The 18,346-nt window shown below is 39.9% G+C and overlaps 1 protein-coding gene across 1 annotated transcript in view; it reads right to left on the reverse strand.

Annotated features, from left to right (window-relative positions):
- Nucleotides 1-18,346, reverse strand: part of kcnh3 (potassium voltage-gated channel, subfamily H (eag-related), member 3) — a 78,436-nt gene that overhangs the window by 34,519 nt on the left and 25,571 nt on the right. The window contains exon 2 of the mRNA XM_058623222.1: nucleotides 3,062-3,295. Within this exon, the coding sequence (XP_058479205.1) occupies nucleotides 3,062-3,295 (234 nt within the window). The remainder of the gene's footprint in view (nucleotides 1-3,061; nucleotides 3,296-18,346) is intronic.

The following is an 18,346-nucleotide window of genomic DNA, read 5'->3' on the forward strand; positions in this document are numbered from 1 at the left end:
AAACAAAACAAAAATAATTAGATTTTCACGTCAGAGTTTGTGTTTTTCATGATGTTTGACGTGAATATTGACTCAAATTCCAGACCTGTGTTTGCTGTAGAACTGAAACTGACCTTTGTTTTTTTTTATAAATGATTCATCGATTAGTTGTTTGGTCCATAAATCTCGAAAAGATGATGTTCTCAAATGTCTTTTTGTCCACAAACCAAAAATTATTCAGTTTTAACAATTTCAAAGAAAACAGAAAATATTCACATTTAAGAAGAAAAATCAGAGAAACTGGTTTTATTTAATTAACAAAGGACATTATCTCTGGATTTCTTATCATAAATATTAACACTTAGTGACATGGTGCTGCTTTCTCGACCTGGAATAACTTGGAGTGATCTGATCTCATCAGATTTAAATCAGATTCTCATCAGTAACGTCTGCTCTTTGGTCCATAAATGCATGAAATCTGTTTAAAAACGAGCTGCCGTGGTTTTTTGTTTCTCGGGTTAATCTCCAGCAGAGGATCATGTTTGTACATGTGTCTAAATAAACAGCAGCAGAAGATTAGCTCATAAAAACATGTGTCCCTGTTTGACTGGTAAACAAGCAGGTAAACAAGAGACAGTGTCTGTGTGAGTGTGTGTGTGTGTGTGTGTGTGTGGTCAATATAAATAACAACAAGTGAGAAACGAGGATAAAGGATGAAAGACTGGAGTTAACACAGATACTGATTAATATTATTTCATTACGGCGCAAATTAGTTGCTGTTGCTAGTTATTTCAGCAACAGACATTTGACAGGAGGCAGATTTATTCCCATTTATGGTTCAGTCACAGCCACACGAGCATGCTAGCAAACTAGAACTAGCACTATGAAGTTTAGTTTTCAGTCATAAAAACTAGGGATAGTTCGATATCACTTTTTTGTGTCCAATAATTAAACCAAGACTAAAACCTCAAGTATCTTCCAATATTAATACCAAACACCAAAACCTTGAGTATCTACCAATACTGATGCCAAAACCTTGACTATCTACAAATACTGATGCCAAAACCTTGACTATCTACCAATACTGATGCCAAAACCTTGAGTATCTACCAATATTGATGCCAAAACCTTGAGTATCTACCAATACTGATGCCAAAACCTTGAGTATCTACCAATACTGATGCCAAAACCTCGAGTATCTACCAATACTGATGCCATAACCTTGAGTATCTACCAATACTGAAGCCAAAACCTTGAGTATCTACCAATACTGATGCCAAAACCTTGAGTATCTACCAATACTGATGCCATAACCTTGAGTATCTACCAATACTGATGCCAAAACCTCGAGTATCTACCAATACTGATGCCATAACCTTGAGTATCTACCAATACTGATGCCAAAACCTCGAGTATCTACCAATACTGATGCCAAAACCTCGAGTATCTACCAATACTGATGCCAAAACCTTGAGTATCTACCAATACTGATGCCAAAACCTCGAGTATCTACCAATACTGATGCCATAACCTTGAGTATCTAGCAATACTGAAGCCAAAACCTTGAGTATCTACCAATACTGATGCCAAAACCTTGAGTATCTACCAATACTGATGCCATAACCTTGAGTATCTACCAATACTGATGCCAAAACCTCGAGTATCTACCAATACTGATGCCATAACCTTGAGTATCTACCAATACTGATGCCAAAACCTCGTGTATCTACCAATACTGATGCCAAAACCTTGAGTATCTACCAATACTGATGCCAAAACCTCGAGTATCTACCAATACTGATGCCAAAACCTCGAGTATCTACCAATACTGATGCCATAACCTTGAGTATCTACCAATACTGATGCCAAAACCTTGAGTATCTACCAATACTGATGCCAAAACCTTGAGTATCTACCAATATTTATACTTAAAAATCATCATATTACTGCTGTAATGTAAAGTCTGTGTGTTTACTAAAGGTGTCGTGTTGTGTTGTACAGTGAATCTTGTCGACATAAATAAATAATGAGTCTAAATGCAGTGTGTGGATGAAATGTGATTTTAGAAATGTTGCTGCAGGGAGAAACAGAGCGAGAGTCCAGTCATGAACGACTTTATTCTGTTTCTCTTCTGCCTCAGACAAAGGGATGAAAATGCTAATGTGCAGATAAAAGCAGTGAAACACTGGTTCTGTCTGAACGATGTTTGTGGTTGTGTTTTTTACGACTCCGTGCTCATCTTTGAGAGGAGCTTCTATCACAGAGCAGCAGATGTGACCACGTCTTCCTCCCACATGTGACTCCTCTGATGTTTTTGGTCTTTTGTGGAACCTTCTAAACTTCGTCGCTCGCTGCATTCATCTTTAATCACAGCTCGCGTTTATTAATAATTAACAGAGTTTTTTTTTTTACCCTCTTTCACACAATCCTCCTTCTAGACTTTTCTGTTTTTGCCGCTGCATCGTCGCAAAGTCAGCGTCTGGATTTCACACACGCATTATTTTCTGCAGATTCGTTCCTTTGCTGAAGCGTGTGATGAGTCTGCAATATGCGAAGCAGCCATGAAAAGAACAAAACACTCTTTAAACTCTTTAAAAGAGACTCCCACATCACTTTATAGAGTTAATCGTAAAGTGGTTTTGTGTGAGGTACGGACAAACTGACCAGTGGGACACGAGAAAAACTGATTTTAGCCTCTTCATAAAAGGTTCACTTAATAATATCTATGTGAGATCAAGTCTCTGATATCTGGAAAAACATTTTTGACACTTTATTCCACTGTTGGACAGACTTTTCTGACTGGAAACTGAAGTTTGTAAAGCACTCACTCTCCCACACCAACGTCCACAGAGAAAATCAGTGATTTTAACGTCACAGCACACAGGAGATGTTGATCCACTGCTGGGTTGAGTGACATTCGTTTAAAACCTTGAACTTTAGTGAAGAAAAACAGTTTCAACAAACTTTAACAGCCATTTTAGCATTTTTTCTAACCTCTACACAACCTCGTTTACTTCTCAGTTGTCAAATTAGTGATGAATAAACACTTTAGAGATTATTTCCCCGTGTTTCCCACTCTCACCTTCCTTCTTGTAGAAGACCAGCTCCGTCTTGAACTCCCCCCTCTCGTCTAAGGCTCCCTGGATCTGCGCCGTCAGAGGGTCGCTGGTCTCTGGGCCGTACAGGAAGTGACACGCGCAGCTCTTCTGCATGAGCTCGGCGCGGGCGTAGCCCGTGAGCTCGCAGAAGCCGTCAGAGCAGTAGACGATGGGATAGAGCGACTGCACCTGAGCGTTTCCCAGGACAAAGTTACTGTCTGTAAAACACACAGAGAGAGAGAAATCTGATTAGACAAACACTTCTCTGATCAAAGCTACTCTATCTTATGAACATGTTTATAACTTTATCTTTCTGTTAAATAATCCATTCCAAAGATTTTCAAAGATATTTTTGAGACATCATAGACTTTAGCTGACAATGATTTAATGAGGTGATTTGTTCATTAAGTGGCTAAAATGTGTTTGCATGTGCGTGTTGTGTGTGTTTGACAGCATTATCTCACATTTCCACTCAACATTCACGTCTTTCATCTCTTATTTAAAAGGTTTTATGTTCCATCCACGAGTAAATAGACCCCAAAAGCTCCAAAGACTTTTCCAATTTTCTCACAGACCGAAATATATATTTATTTTACACGTCGAGTTAATTTATGGAGAAATATTCAAAAAATAATAAGATAAAAGCAGCTCCACTGTGAGAGAGGAGACATAGTCTGCTGCTGCTGCTGCTGCTGCTGCTGCTGCTGCTGCTGCTGCTTCCACCACAGAAAACCAGAGGCCGGATGATCCGTAACAGGAATTGATCGGGCGAAGTAAACACTGTCAAGAGTCATCGCTAAACCCTGGGAAGGTTCCATTAATTGATGCAGAACAGAGGCACATACGCTGCGTCGGGGCAGGAACAAGCTCGGCGTGATCCTCTGTTTACTTTACTCTCTTTGCTCTCAGTGTGTGTGTGTGTGTGTGACTGTGTGTGTGTGTGTGTGTGTGTGTGTGTGTGTGTGTGTGTGTGCGTGTAAGGACCAAGTGGAAAATTGTTCCTGTGCATATTGAGTTAATGTTGTCGGGCACACAGACGAGTGAACGCTCTAAAACGGACCATTTATTACTCTGTGCTCAGACGTGAGCATTGATTCATCAGCTGTGAGAGGCTGAGAGAGAACAGCATTAAATATTTCATGGGCTAATAATGCTGTGTGTGTGTGTGTGTGTGTGTGTGTGTGTGACCACACTGGAGACTACACAGCAAAGACACACACTTCACTTTGAACAGAAAACATGAGTGTGACTCCGCCCCCTCTGTCACACATAGATCTAATTTTCAGTAAAAACAAGGAAGTAGACGTCCACAGTTATATTTGTGTGTGTGTGTGTGTGCTCTACAGATGAGGATTAGGGCCAAAAGTGACAAGACAACAGAACAGTCAGAGATTAAAAAATCTAAATATTCAGAGGAAAAAGCCGGAAAAAGTCAAAATTCCAGAGGAAAAAAAGTCAGAATTCAGAGATTAAATTCCGAAAAAAGGGCAGAATTCTGATAAAAATTAGAATTATAAGATTAAAGTCAGAATTCTAAAATTAAAGTCAGAATTCTAAAATTAAAGTCAGAATTCTAAGATTAAAGTCAGAATTCTGAGATTAAAGTTAGAATTCAAAATCAAAGTCAGAATTCTAAGATTAAAGTCAGAATTCTGAGATTAAAGTCAGAATTGTAAAATTAAGGTTCGAATTTGAAGAAAATAGTCAGGTTTCAGATTAAAGTCTGAATAGTCCCAATTCTGAGGATAAAATCAGAATTCTGAGATTAAAGTTAGGATTAAAGTTAGAATTCTGAGATTAAAGTTAGGATTAAAGTTAGAATTCTGATATTAAATTTAGGATTAAAGTTAGAATTCTGAGATTAAAGTCAGGATTAAAGTTAGAATTCTGAGATTAAAGTCAGAACACTTGTTGTTCCTGTGAAGGTGAAAACAAGTCGATCTCACGCAGATAAAAAACACTTTCCTATAAAAATCCCTCCTGACCTCTGACACTTCCTCTCCCCACTGATCCCCCGGTGTCAGCCCTGATGTCACTGTGCTGCTATGTGCTTGGAGACTCGTCAGGAGACGCCTCGTTATAATCCCGACAACAAGTGCAACACGTGTTACACCACATACACATAAATATTCACTGATACTGATACTTATACACATACTGATACACATACTGATACTGACACATATACAGATACTGATACACATACTGATACAGATACTGATATTGACACATATACAGATACTGATACAGATACAGATATTGACATTGTGCTGTTATTATCTCATGTTCTTCAGAATTGAGTGGTTTTATAAGAATAATTTCTTGCTGTTTGTTATTGACATAAAGACAGAATTTCCCTTTAAGGCTCAGATTAAACATGCACAGTATCAGCCTGAGCTCAGGGTCTGTGGATTAAACTTTAATGTTAATCCTGGATCAAGGTCTGAAAAGTCAGAGAGACTTCTGGATCCACTCTGCTGCTGCTTCATTTCCGTCGCCATGGTAACCACAGGAGTCTGAGACCCAGAGTCGATGTCAGGTCATCGACGACATCACAGGCGGCGAGTGAGTCACGCGTGTGAATTTATATACGTACGTCATAAAGAGAGAGAGATTATAATGACCTGTAATCTAATGTAATCTGATGACCTGTAGTCAGTTATACAAAATACACTTCATTATAAAAAACACATCACACCAGTGCAGTGAGAAATGCTGAGTCACTGTACTCAACTCTATATGTGCTGACTCATGAATGGTACGTTCCAGTTGTTGTAGGAAGTCAGAACTTTCAAGTTGAGTTGATTCCTTGAACAGGAAGTTTCCAACTTGGAAAGTTGGCACAACCTCACTGGTTCTGCAAGTGTGAGATTTTACACCAAACATCGTGAGATGTTATGTCAAATGTCGCAAGATTTGATGTCAAACCTTTGTGAGACTTTACGCCAAACGTTGAGACTTTACACCAACACCGTGAGATTTCATGCCAAACGTCCCGAGAATTTACACCAAATATCGTGAGACTTTATGCCAAACATCGCAAGACTTTACGCCCAAACATTGTGAGACTTTACGCCCAGACATCGCAAGACTTTACGCCCAAACGTCATGAGACTTTACGCCCAAACATCGCAAGATTCTACACCAAACAACGTGAGACTTTACTCCAAACATCGCAAGACCTTTATGCCAAACTTTGGGCAAATCGCAGCGAGACTTCACGCTACCATTAGACGAGATCTAATCCAGATTACGGATTAGGCATCAATCTAAGTGTAACATGGTTCAGTCCCAAATCACACGTGACAAAGTGTGATGGACTGATATCTGTTTTTTCTTCTTCAGAGGGTGAACTGTTTCTGAATTTCTGAGCCTGGTTTTAATCAGAATATTCACTCACTCACACACACACACACACACACACACACACACACACACACACACACACACACACAGCCTGAGGCTGTTTTCAGAGAATCACATGAATGTATAATGAAATCTTCACCTCAGAGTTTGTGATATGAAGTCACTGAAGAATCTGGACCAGGATTAAAATACAGACACTTCACTGGAATAAGGTATTCTATATTATGTGCATGTGTGTGTGTGTGATGGGATTAAAGGTTCAGCCCACAGTCACAGTTAAACTATTCTCTCTCTCTCTCCACTGCTGCCCTGTGGCTCTCACTCATGACTGTTAGAGTTTTTAAACCAGTTCTCCTGCACATCAAAGAGACACACACACACACACACAGTCCTCACTAAGATATAAAAACAAGTGTGTGTGTGTGCAGATGCTGCTTGTATTGATGGTAAAGAAACACTTATTGGATGAACAGCCTTTTCCAAACAGATGTGACATCATTTACATAAACAAACACAATAACAGTTTACTAAGACTGCAGCTAACCATTCATCCATTCATCCATTCATCAGTGGATTATTTTCACGATCAATTGTATGTGAAGAAATGAGAAATATGTTGATATCAAGGATCTTTGATTCAAGCAAAGTTTGAGAGGCACAGTGAAAACACACACACACACACACACACACACACGCACACACGCACACGCGCACACGCATGTACACACACACACACACACACACAGAGCAGCTTTTTATCATTTCTACATCACACTGAGCTGAACCTCTGCTACAGTCTGACCTCTGACCTCTGTGTGGACAAACAAAAGGGGACATTTATTTTCCCCAGAGAGCGGTAATGTGCTGACAAGACCACCTGCCGACCTCAGGTCACTGTGAGTGTGTGTGTGTGTGTGTCCAACAGGAGCTCACAGTATGAAACAAAGAGGAAACGGAGAGGAAACAAGGAGAAAACAGAGAGGAAACAAGGAGGAAACAAAGAGGAAACAAGGAGGAAACGGCGAGGAAACAAAGAGGAAACAAGGAGGAAACAGAGAGGAAACAAAGAGGAAACAAGGAGGAAACAAGGAGGAAACAAGGAGGAAACAAGACAGACTGTTAAAAACTAAATGTGATGAAAGAATAAAATAAAGAACAGGAAACTGGTGTTTTTTTCAGATAAAGGACAGAAGTTTGAGACACTGAGGACACTTGAGTGTCCTTGCAGCAGACAGCCTTTCAAACTGTGACTCCACACACAAATAACCCCATATAATCTGGATTATTTTGTGGGGGTTTAATATTTAACACACTGTAAACAATGATTTTAGTTAGAACTTAATTAATACTTAAATATGAAAAGAATGACTTTTAAGACTAAATAAAACTATTTTTAGCCTCAGATTGAGTTTTTTTTTATTTATTTCTTAAACGTGTCATTTTTAAATATGTGAATGAATCGATTAATCTTCAGCGTCAAAGACACACAAATGTCCCCACAACAGTGTTAAAGTTTCTAAAAAAAAACTCTTTTCCGAGATGAAAAATGAAGATGAGACGATAAAAGAGACGCAGATGAGTCCATCATCTGCTCTGATGAAGCTTCATCCAGCCATGACGTGGAGCTGTGTGTGTGTGTGTGTGTGTGTGTGTGTAACAGTGAAGGTTAGTGGGAGGATCTGTGGCTGGTTGTGGTTCTCCATCTCCACACACAGACGTGGAGGACGAGGACGAGGACAATCATCACAATCACACATGAGCACAACGATCAGTGATAATAACAAATAAGAACTGGATTCTCTGCTGGAAACCAGGAAAACACGAGTGAATATCGAAGGAAACAGAAGAGAAACGGATTCAAACCCACTCAACAAAATGCTCACCAAATTAAATCAGAGTCAGTTTAAGTCTACACTGTCTTAAAAATAGGTTTCCAACAGGAAACCGACCACACCAAACCCCACTGAAAAGAATCAGGGATTTTAACATCACACACACACACACAGGAGTTTTTGATCCACTGTTGCCTCCATCACTAAGTTCTAATGTCTTATTTATTGAATTCGGCATTTGAGCTAAAATCACTGATTTTCTCTATGGGGTTTGGTGTGGCAGAGTGAGTGGTTTTTCCCTTACGTTATAGAAATAATGGTGTTGTTCGTTCACATTTGTACACAAACACATGCACATGTGTGTCCTTTCACGCACAGCACCCTCTGCTGGACCACAAAGTCATTCCTTCAAAGCAGAGGTTTTTTAAGGTTTAGTTTCGAGACGTTTTCTCCTCAGGTTTGACCTGATTTCTTGATTGTGATGATGTCACTGATAACAATCACATCAGCTTTAAAACAGAGCAGAGAACAGTGAAGGAGAAAAGTGAAAATAACCCTTAGTCTGTGACAGCTGTGTGTGTGTGTGTGCGTGTGCGCGTGTGTGTGCGTGTGTGCATGTGTGTGTGCGTGTGTGTGTTCCCTCTGCCAGCAGCTCTGTGTCCCAAAGATACCAGGCAATGTTGCCAGGCGACAGGTACCAATTGTGTTGCGTTTCTGTGGAGACAGCGGGGAGGGCGGGGCTTTGATGAGAGGAACACTGTGTTTCTGACTCCCTCACATGTTCACACACACACACACACACACACACACACACACACACACACACACACACACCTGTGATCTGACATAATAAATTCAGTGAGTTCATCATTTCTTGGTAGGACTGATTAAATCATCGGCCCCTCTGGCTTGAAATCAAAGAACTGCCGACTGTGACTGTGAGTGTGTGTGTGACTGTGAGTGTGTGTGTGTGTTAAAGGACGTGTGCCACAGCTTAAATCTCCCACAAAAAATTCCAGTAAACATTTCGATAAAATAAAATACTTAAAGCCAGAATAAAATACTTAAAGGAAGAATAAAATACTTAAAACGTTAAAAAAATATGTTGTGTTTGGCTAACCAGAAAAAACATTATATATCAGGATCTGGACTTTGATACTGATTCTTGAAAGATTTTTTCTTTAAGACCAATTTTATTAAATCTGTTCTCACAAAAAACCAACATTAAACATTCCGATAAAATACTTTACTTTGATAAAAATGTTCTTGCAGAGAAACTTATTGCGTGCACTTAAAAGCGAGATTAACTCTTTAGTTTCCAATATTTGGTATCAAATGACAACTTTCAATATTGCTATTGCCATTACAATCATTGGCATGTGCATCAAACTGATCCACATGCCCCGCATGTGCAACTTGAGTTAGTATTATTATGATACCATCAAAGGAATTGCAAAATCTTGTGCCTAAATGTGCATGAAAACGCCCACTTTAAACCACTGCCCCCCAGTGGCAGGTTTAAGCTACATGGACAGAAAGGGTTAGGAGGAACAAAAAAAGTCCCAAACGAGGCGAATTTGTCGATGTCTCACATGAGCAGCTTTGCTACAATCAACTTCAAATTTGCTCAGGTCACTCTGGACGAGATGAGGAATAAAAGTTACTAAAAGCTTCACTTATCGTCACACAGTGCAGCCACTAGGGGGCGGCAAAGACGCAGCAAATTCTAAAGTTTAGACCAAAATCAAAACTGGGATAACTCCACTGTACAAACTCCAATCTGAACCAAACATGCTACGATTATTTACAGTCCCGCCTTGAAGACATCTACGTGGGAATAGCCAATTTTGAACACAGCGCCCTCTAGTGGCAACAGGAAATAGCTTCTCTTACAGTTTTGTGGGCTCCAATTCAGTCAAAAACACAATGTTTGTTTGATTGTGTGTGGGGAGAAACGACCAGGAATGTGTCCTTGTGTTTAGCATTAGCTTCGGTTTCTCTCTGAACACTGAGATCCAGGATGACGACACGCGCTTGTGTGTCTGTATGAAGTGATTAAAATTTATGGTCCAGATAATGTTTGCACATTATAAACAGAGGGAGATAATAAGTGAGTGTATGAGTGTAAATGTGTGTGCGAAAGTATGATTTATGGTCACGAGCTGCGTCGGCTCGGAATCTGACGCCGCTAAAAAACACACAAGCACTTTATCATGCCGGGACCAGACAGGAGCTCGACCTTCGCCACCACTTGGGGCTCCATACCCGCGTTACTATGGTGACGGCAAAGCGCAGCTCTTAGGCAGGGGGTGGGGGGGGTAGTTGGGGGTGTTAATGATCAACTTCCTTTTACAGCACGACTACTTCCTAATGAGGCATTAATGCTGCGATTGGGTCACGGCCAAGGATCGCAACGAGGAGACGAGTGAGGAGTGAGGAGTGAGGAGTGTTTGCCATCGACAGCGTTTTGATTTTTCTTATTCCTCTGTTACCATGTGACACACCAACACACACACTAATAGTCAGCCTCTGAGGGAAGAGAACTTGATTATTAGTTCTATTCCAAGGTCCATAATTAAAGAGGTGTGTGTGTGTGTGTGTGTGTGTGTAAATGCTGTGAAACTGTTTTTAATAAATGTACAAAAATACCACAAAAATATCACGCTGTTTTATTTACGACGCATTTATGAGCAACAATTAAAGCTCGGGTCAGTGAGTGTGGAAAAGCTAGTAAGAAGAAGCTACGCTAACAAAGTCCACCCCATACTTCCCACACGCACACACACACACACACACACACACATGTTTTAATTCAGAATAGAAACACAAAGAAGGGATAAACGCTGCTTGTCTCTGCTGCTGTATACACACAAACGCTCCCTCAGTCAGGGCTGTTTCTGTTCATGATCAATAACTGCAACAACAACAATAATCCTGGCCAAAAACAGGCAGAATAATAACAAAAACCATTAAACCATAAAGTCAAAATACAATAAAGAAATGGTGAAGACAACAGCTCCACCTATCTGTAAAAGAAGGAACACGTTTTTTTCTGTTTTTCTTTAATCACGTATCATGTTACATTTACACTGTAAAAACGGCTCTGATAGTATTAAACCAAATATTCTTATTGTTTTCGCGTAAAGGAAAATAATCTGACAATACTTAGCTTGGAAATTTAGCCAAACAAGACAAAAATGTTCCTTAAACCTAACCCTAACCCTAACCGAGTAAAAACAGACCAAACTGGCCAAAATGTAATAAAGTTGAACTTTTCACAAGCAAATTAATTCTGTCAGGTAAGAAATATTTACTTCAAATGAGACTTCCTTTACTTGATTAAAGCTGAACTTAAGGATTTATACTTAGTTTTCTTATATTTTCACACACAACAATATGTTTACTAGAATTTGCAAATTTACACTGCAAAAATTGCCAATGTGACAAATAAATTTTGCTCTGCTACAAATGTTAAAACTAGCCTGTAAATTTAGTCAATTTAAGACGGAAATGTTCCTTAAAACAAGGAAGTCACTTCCACGGCAAAAATAAGTTAAATTTAATTGAATTAATTAAAAAATTCTGTATTTAAGACAAAACATGGTCACTTTCAGACTGAAATGTGACTTAAAATAAAGGAAAAACAGACAAAACTAGATGAAAACGGCCAAAATTTTAAGTAAATAAATTCTGTCTCGTAAGAAATAGTTGAATTTAAGGAATTTCACCTCAGAATTTCTTACATTTGCACATGTATAGCTTTAAGTAAACTCTTTTAATTATGTAATTTTTACATAATTCTTCTGAAAATCTGATGATTTTTCTCCTCCTCATCATCAGAAGTGGAGAGAAAGTGTGACACAGCATGATTGTCTTCGTCACCTTCATCATCTGTTCCTCATTAACATGCAGCGACGCTGCGACGTGTAAACGCACGTACATGCACAGATCACGCTGACCCCGCTGCACCCGCGTGAACACATGAACACGTGAACACGGTATTTCCTAACGAGCCCGAGCTGAGGGGCGTCACGGCGACGAAGAGGAGCTGAGTGGTGATGAAGAGCAGAGAACATTAGAGGAAAAGAATAAAAGGAGGAGGCTGAAGCTTCTGTCACAGACTCAGGCTTTTAGTCTGTCAGTGTTCACTCATTCATCACTTCACTCACTCACTGTTTACATGAATGAACGCTCACTGTTAATCTGGAATAAATCAACAAACACCCTGAAAATGTAGTTTATGAGACATAAACACAGTGAATATTTTATTATATTTTTATTTTGATGTGTTCACACGTCTTTATATTATGTTACATTAAGATATTTACATCTCACAGGTGAAGCAAGTTATTCTGTTATTAATCTACATCAGATTACGTGTTTACTCCAATGGCCGACGCAATATTATCACCATATTTAAGCCACGGATCACAATATTTGTCACAACACAATATTATCACGATATTTGTCACAATACAATATTATCACGATATTTAAGCCACGGATCACGATATTTGTCACAATACAATATTATCACCTCCCGCTCTGCTCTGCTGAGCGTGTGCGTTGGTCGTGGATCCATGTCCATAGTTTCATTTTGGTTCATTAATCTGTTGAATTTTGTCAGAAAATGCCTGGATGACACTTTTTTAATGGCTAAATACACATATAATCTCGTTTATAGTGGGTTTTAGTTAAACTTGGATTTAAAGGCTGAGTTCAACAGGATGTTGGTGATAAAACATGAAAAACCTCACGACCCATTAAAGGCCACACACACACACACACACACACACACACACACACACACACACACACAGCTCGTCACTCTCAGAATTCTTGGAAAATCAATTTCAAAAGGTTTCATCTTCTTCTTCCTGTCACTGATCATGTTTCATTTCAGATCCTCACACACTGACTCTCTCTCTTATTGCCCATCGCCGCGCCGACCACGTCTTGCTTTGAAGGAAGCGTCTGATAAGACTGAGGCTTAGCTGTGTATTATGGGATGTCTCCGACGTCAGAGGAATCCACAGAGAATCTTTGATGTGTGTGTTTTCAGATTCTCGTCTTTGTTGTTGTTGAGGTAAATGTTGCAGATGTTGCAACATCAGCGTCTCTTTCTTCTTCGCTGTCCTTCGTGGTTCTTTTCATTTTGCTTTTGTTTTCCTGCTTTAAGGCTCCGCTGGATCATGGGATCATAGAACACCGCTGAGAGCGATCGCACCATGAATTTCTAACAATCAATATGAAACTATTTCCTTTCACAGAGGAACGTCAAAGTACACGGGGGCGCCACCTGTGCCAAGAACTACCATTTCTACCTGGAAACTGACGTTTGTAAAGCACTCACTCTCCCACACCAAAGCCCATAGAGAAAATCATTGATTTTAGCTGCGAGGACACAGGAGCTGCTGGTCTACTGCTGCCTCTTGTGGTCACTTTGTGTCACTAAGGTTAATCTAAGCGAAGAAATTCAAATGCAGAATTAACAAAATAAGACATTTGAACTTAGTGATGAATCTTACTGAAAGAGGCAGCAGTGAATCAACAACTCCTGTGTGTGTGATGTTAAAATCACTGATTTTCTCTATGGGCTTTGGTGTGAGAGAGTGAGTGCTTTACAAACTTGGAAAAGTCTGTCTCACACTGCGATAAAGACGTGAACGTGTTCTTAAGACATCGTGGACTTAAACTAACGTATATTTTAGTAGGTTTTCCAGCAGGAAACTGAAGTTTGTAAACCACTCACTCTCCTACACCAAACCTCATAGAGAAAATCAGTGATTTTAACATCACAGCACACAGGAGTTGTTGATCCACTGCTGCCTCTTTCAGTAAGATTAAATTTGTTATTTTGTAAATTCGGCATTTGAAATTCTTTGTTTGGATTTATTTCATTGACACAAAGTGACCACACGAGGCAACAGTAGACCAGCAGCTCCTGTGTCTCTGTGAGCTAAAATCACTGGTTTTCTCTATGAGGTTTGGTGTGGGAGAGTGAGTGCTTTACAAACTTCAGTTTCCTGTTGGAAAAGTGTGTCTCACAGTGACATAAAGACGTGAACGTGTTCTTAAGACATCGTAGACTTAAACCGGCGAGGACCAGACAGGACTGACGGTGCGTCGCAGACTCCAGATGAAATCTCTTCCCTTTCACTTGAAATCTCGAGGTGAATCTGAGCTGAAGTGCAGCTCTCAAATGATTTGAACCAACTTTTCCTCTGAGCGGAGTCTGGTGTGTGTGAAGACGGAGACACTTTCAGCCGTTTGCTGCGGTGGAGGACGTTCAAAGAAAGGTCAGACTACAGAGGAGGAGGAGGAGGAGGAGGAGGAGGAGGAGGTGACAAAACACTGACCTTTGCATCACTGTCTGTGGATGATAGTGATTCACTGAGGGAGAGATAAAACAGCAGCATGACCTGACGGACACTGTCACACTGAGCTGCAGGAACTCCCGGTTTAGGATTATTCATTTAAACTCATTAATCTGAACCAATTATTATTAGTCTGTACTTAAGTCAGGATTCAGGGATCATTAAACCACAACTAAAGATATATGTCTTATTGTCTTATTGTCCATGCTGTCAATCATAATAGCACGTCTCAGCTGCTGTCACTGCTTTGCAAATATCAAATATTCAAGGACTTTCCAGGACTAAATCCCTCAAACGCAAAGACTAGAATGTGCCGACACAGTTTCAGACATGAGGACAACATGTCGCTCAGAGAGAGACAGACAGTGTCCACAACACGCTAATAAAGACGCCTCCACGTGTGTCCTGCCATCGAGCAACGCAGGGCGTGAAACAGTCAAGGAGACATTGACCTAAATATCCACGCAACTTCTTTACTGCACTCAAATTCAAGCACTTTCAATGACCCACAACTGTTTAGGGACATTTTCAAAAACCTTTGTTTGCTGCAAAGTCTCTGGTGAGAGGTTAGCACGGTGGGACGTTGTGAAAATGTCCTCCAGAGAGTCCAAAGGACGTGAGGTCGTCAACCTTTAAACTGGTGTTTGCTGAAGTGGAATAAGAGCTCGGGGCTAAACCGTGAATCACTTTCTCAATAAAATTCGCAGATTAAAACGACGATTATCGTACATTCTCTGATAAATTCGGAGAATAAAAGGTCGTTAAAAGGTTCAGTGTCTCGAGTTTACTGGATAACACGGCGTCGAGCATCAAGTGAAAAAGAAAAGATTTGGTTTTAACCACGATTGACTTCCTGAGCTGCTCTATGTTTCCCTCAAAAGACGAGTTCAGCCGTCCATCCATCACTTTAATGTCCTCTGAGTCTCATCAGCTCATGAGACACACACACACATCAGTGATATTACAGTCGTCCTTCACACACACACACACACACACACACACACAGCAGCTGTAACTGATTCAAAGCTACAGAGAATTCATTCGTTTCTAAACTAACGTGACAGGATGAACGTATGAGGTGACGTTAGTGAGTGAAAACACAGAAGCATGAGCAGAATGAAACGAGAGTCAATCCTGGTGTAAATCTGATAGAGATGTTTAGCATGTGAAGCTTGTTCAGTTTGTTCATTGATATTCTCGTGTGGTTCCGTTCGTGTGAAGACGTTTTTCCTTCAGAACTGAACCAGTGAAATAAACTGAAGAAGGATTTAAACGTTTGAACGATGGAAACTGGACCGAGCTGAGCCGGACCACTCGGGTTGAATTAACCTGACCGACTCTCTGCTCATCTCTGCACTGAGGGGATGTAGCCCGAGGTCACGCTGCACCACCGCGCTGCCCACTGCTCATACAAAGAAAGAAAGGATGTGTGTGTGAGAGAGGAATCACACCGGGAGATTGGAAGAGAGAGAGGGAGGAAGAGGGAGAGAGAGATGGTGAAATACAGAGGAGTCACTTTGAAAAAGAAGACTGTGGATACATGAAAGAGTGAAGAAGTGAATCATCTTTGAAACCTGGCCCTCGCCTCATCACACACTCCACTGCATTGTTAACTCTCTCTCTCTCTCTCTCCCTCTCTGTCTCTCACACTCCATGGCTGGTCTCACTGCTGATTTTCTCACACTGTCAGTCTCAGTGTCCACAAAAACGTCCTCTGAACAAAAGGACGTGTCCATGAATGGAGGAGACACAAATGTTCTTACAGCAGAACTAATTTAACATCTACAGAGTCTTTATGAGTGAGTGCTGTCTCCACTGTAATCTAGATTAAATCCAGATGAAACTCAGGCTGATGGTAGAGTGTCTGATCCTGCACATATAAACCAAATTCTGTTTATAGCCGATGAGTTTTGACAGAGATATCAATATATATTTGACAGTTTGGCCCATTTATGAAAAATGTGTATTTCTTGAAAATTAGACATGTTTTGTGATGTCATCAGAGGCCAGATTCTAAACCAAAACTTAATGGGAGGATACTTTGGTCATCATCTACTCAAAAAAAATTCAAATTGATCGGTCAAAAAATAAAACAAAAAAAAGGACGTTGCTAACAGAAGGACAGATTACTTAATTGGTAACTAAATTTACCAAGTTACTGTATATGCTGACGACTCATTTACTTTGAGTTACGTTTGAGTTAACTTGTTCATTTCAGGTTATCACGTCGTACGGGAGCAACAAGAACAGAGCACGTTCACGTTTAAAGAAATGTCTTAAAGGTACAGTGTGAAGCAAGAAGCGCTTTTTCTTTAAACTTCCACGGATTCCATTTAAATTTGCCTGAGGCAAATGAAGACAAAAGAAGACACATTAAGCACAGAGACGCTGTCTTCACTGACACTTGTGTCTGTGGCACTGAAAAAGTGTCTCACACTGTGTTATTGAGACAAACAGCAGCGTATTGTCCAGTCTTCATGCTAACACAGCGTCTTCCCCTCAGCATGGCACTGATTATTATTTCTTGACAAAATGGAGAGAAAATGAGAATAAATGAGTCTCATTAAGACACGTCCTCTGAAAGACGGATGTCTCTTAGAAGCAGGAACAAAAAAAACAACAACCCAACAACAGATAAGTACGAGCTTTACTTTGCGTTAATTACTTCATGAAGCTGAATTTTAAAAAGAAACGACTGCTTTCATGTCTTTAATAAAGTCTTCCAGCGTCTTAATCTCTACGACCACAGAGTCTTTAAAGGACACCGCCGTGCTTCGTGTATGTAACACGTGGTTCTTTGGTTATTAAATGTCATGTTGTCATGTTACAAAAACACTAGTTGCTTTGAATGAGTGATTTTCAGTGATTTTACAGCACAGCACACAGGAGTTGTTGATCCACTGCTGCCTCCATCACTAACTTCAAATGTCTTATTTTTGTGAGTTCTGTGTTTGAAAAATGTCATTTGAATTGACTTAAGTGACACAAACTAACCAAACGAGGCAACAGTAGAGCAGCAGCTCCTGTGTCCCCGGCAGCTAAAATCACTGTTTTTGTCAATGGAGTTTGGTGTGAGGAAAATAACATTTTACACATACTTATTTTCCCTGTAGAAATGATTCACTAACAACAACAACAACTACATAAAACAGTGGATATTTTTGCTAAGATAGTGCAGCTAGTGTAGATCAAATAAGGTGAGCCTTATGTGTAAATCTTGAATCTGTCATTTGTTTCTTAAAGGTAAATGGGCGGAGCTTTCTATCTGTAATTTATCACAATTTAGTCTATAAACAATATATGGTAACATAACAACGTTAGTTTATTTGTTTTCTTTGTAAAATGTGAAACCAGATCCCATTGACAAAATTAGTGATTTTAGCTCACTGCTAGTCGACTGCTGCCTCGTGTGGTCACTTTGTGTCACTTCAGTCAATTCAAATGACATTTTTCAAACACAGATCTCATAGAAATAAGACATTTGAACTTAGTGATGGAGGCAGCAGTGGATCAACACCTCCTGTGTGGTGTGATGTAAAATCGCTGATTTTCTCTATGGGGTTTTGAATGGGGCAGTGATTCTTAGAAAGAAGCTCATTCAAGCCAAAAAACCTGACTAAGAAAAAAAACGTATGAAATATTTTTTGAGATCATGAGAGTTGATGAGTCGTGTCCATGCGGTCGAGTGTTTTTC

Source organism: Solea solea, chromosome 2 (genome assembly GCF_958295425.1).
Source record: "Solea solea chromosome 2, fSolSol10.1, whole genome shotgun sequence".
Classification (NCBI taxonomy): domain Eukaryota; kingdom Metazoa; phylum Chordata; class Actinopteri; order Pleuronectiformes; family Soleidae; genus Solea; species Solea solea.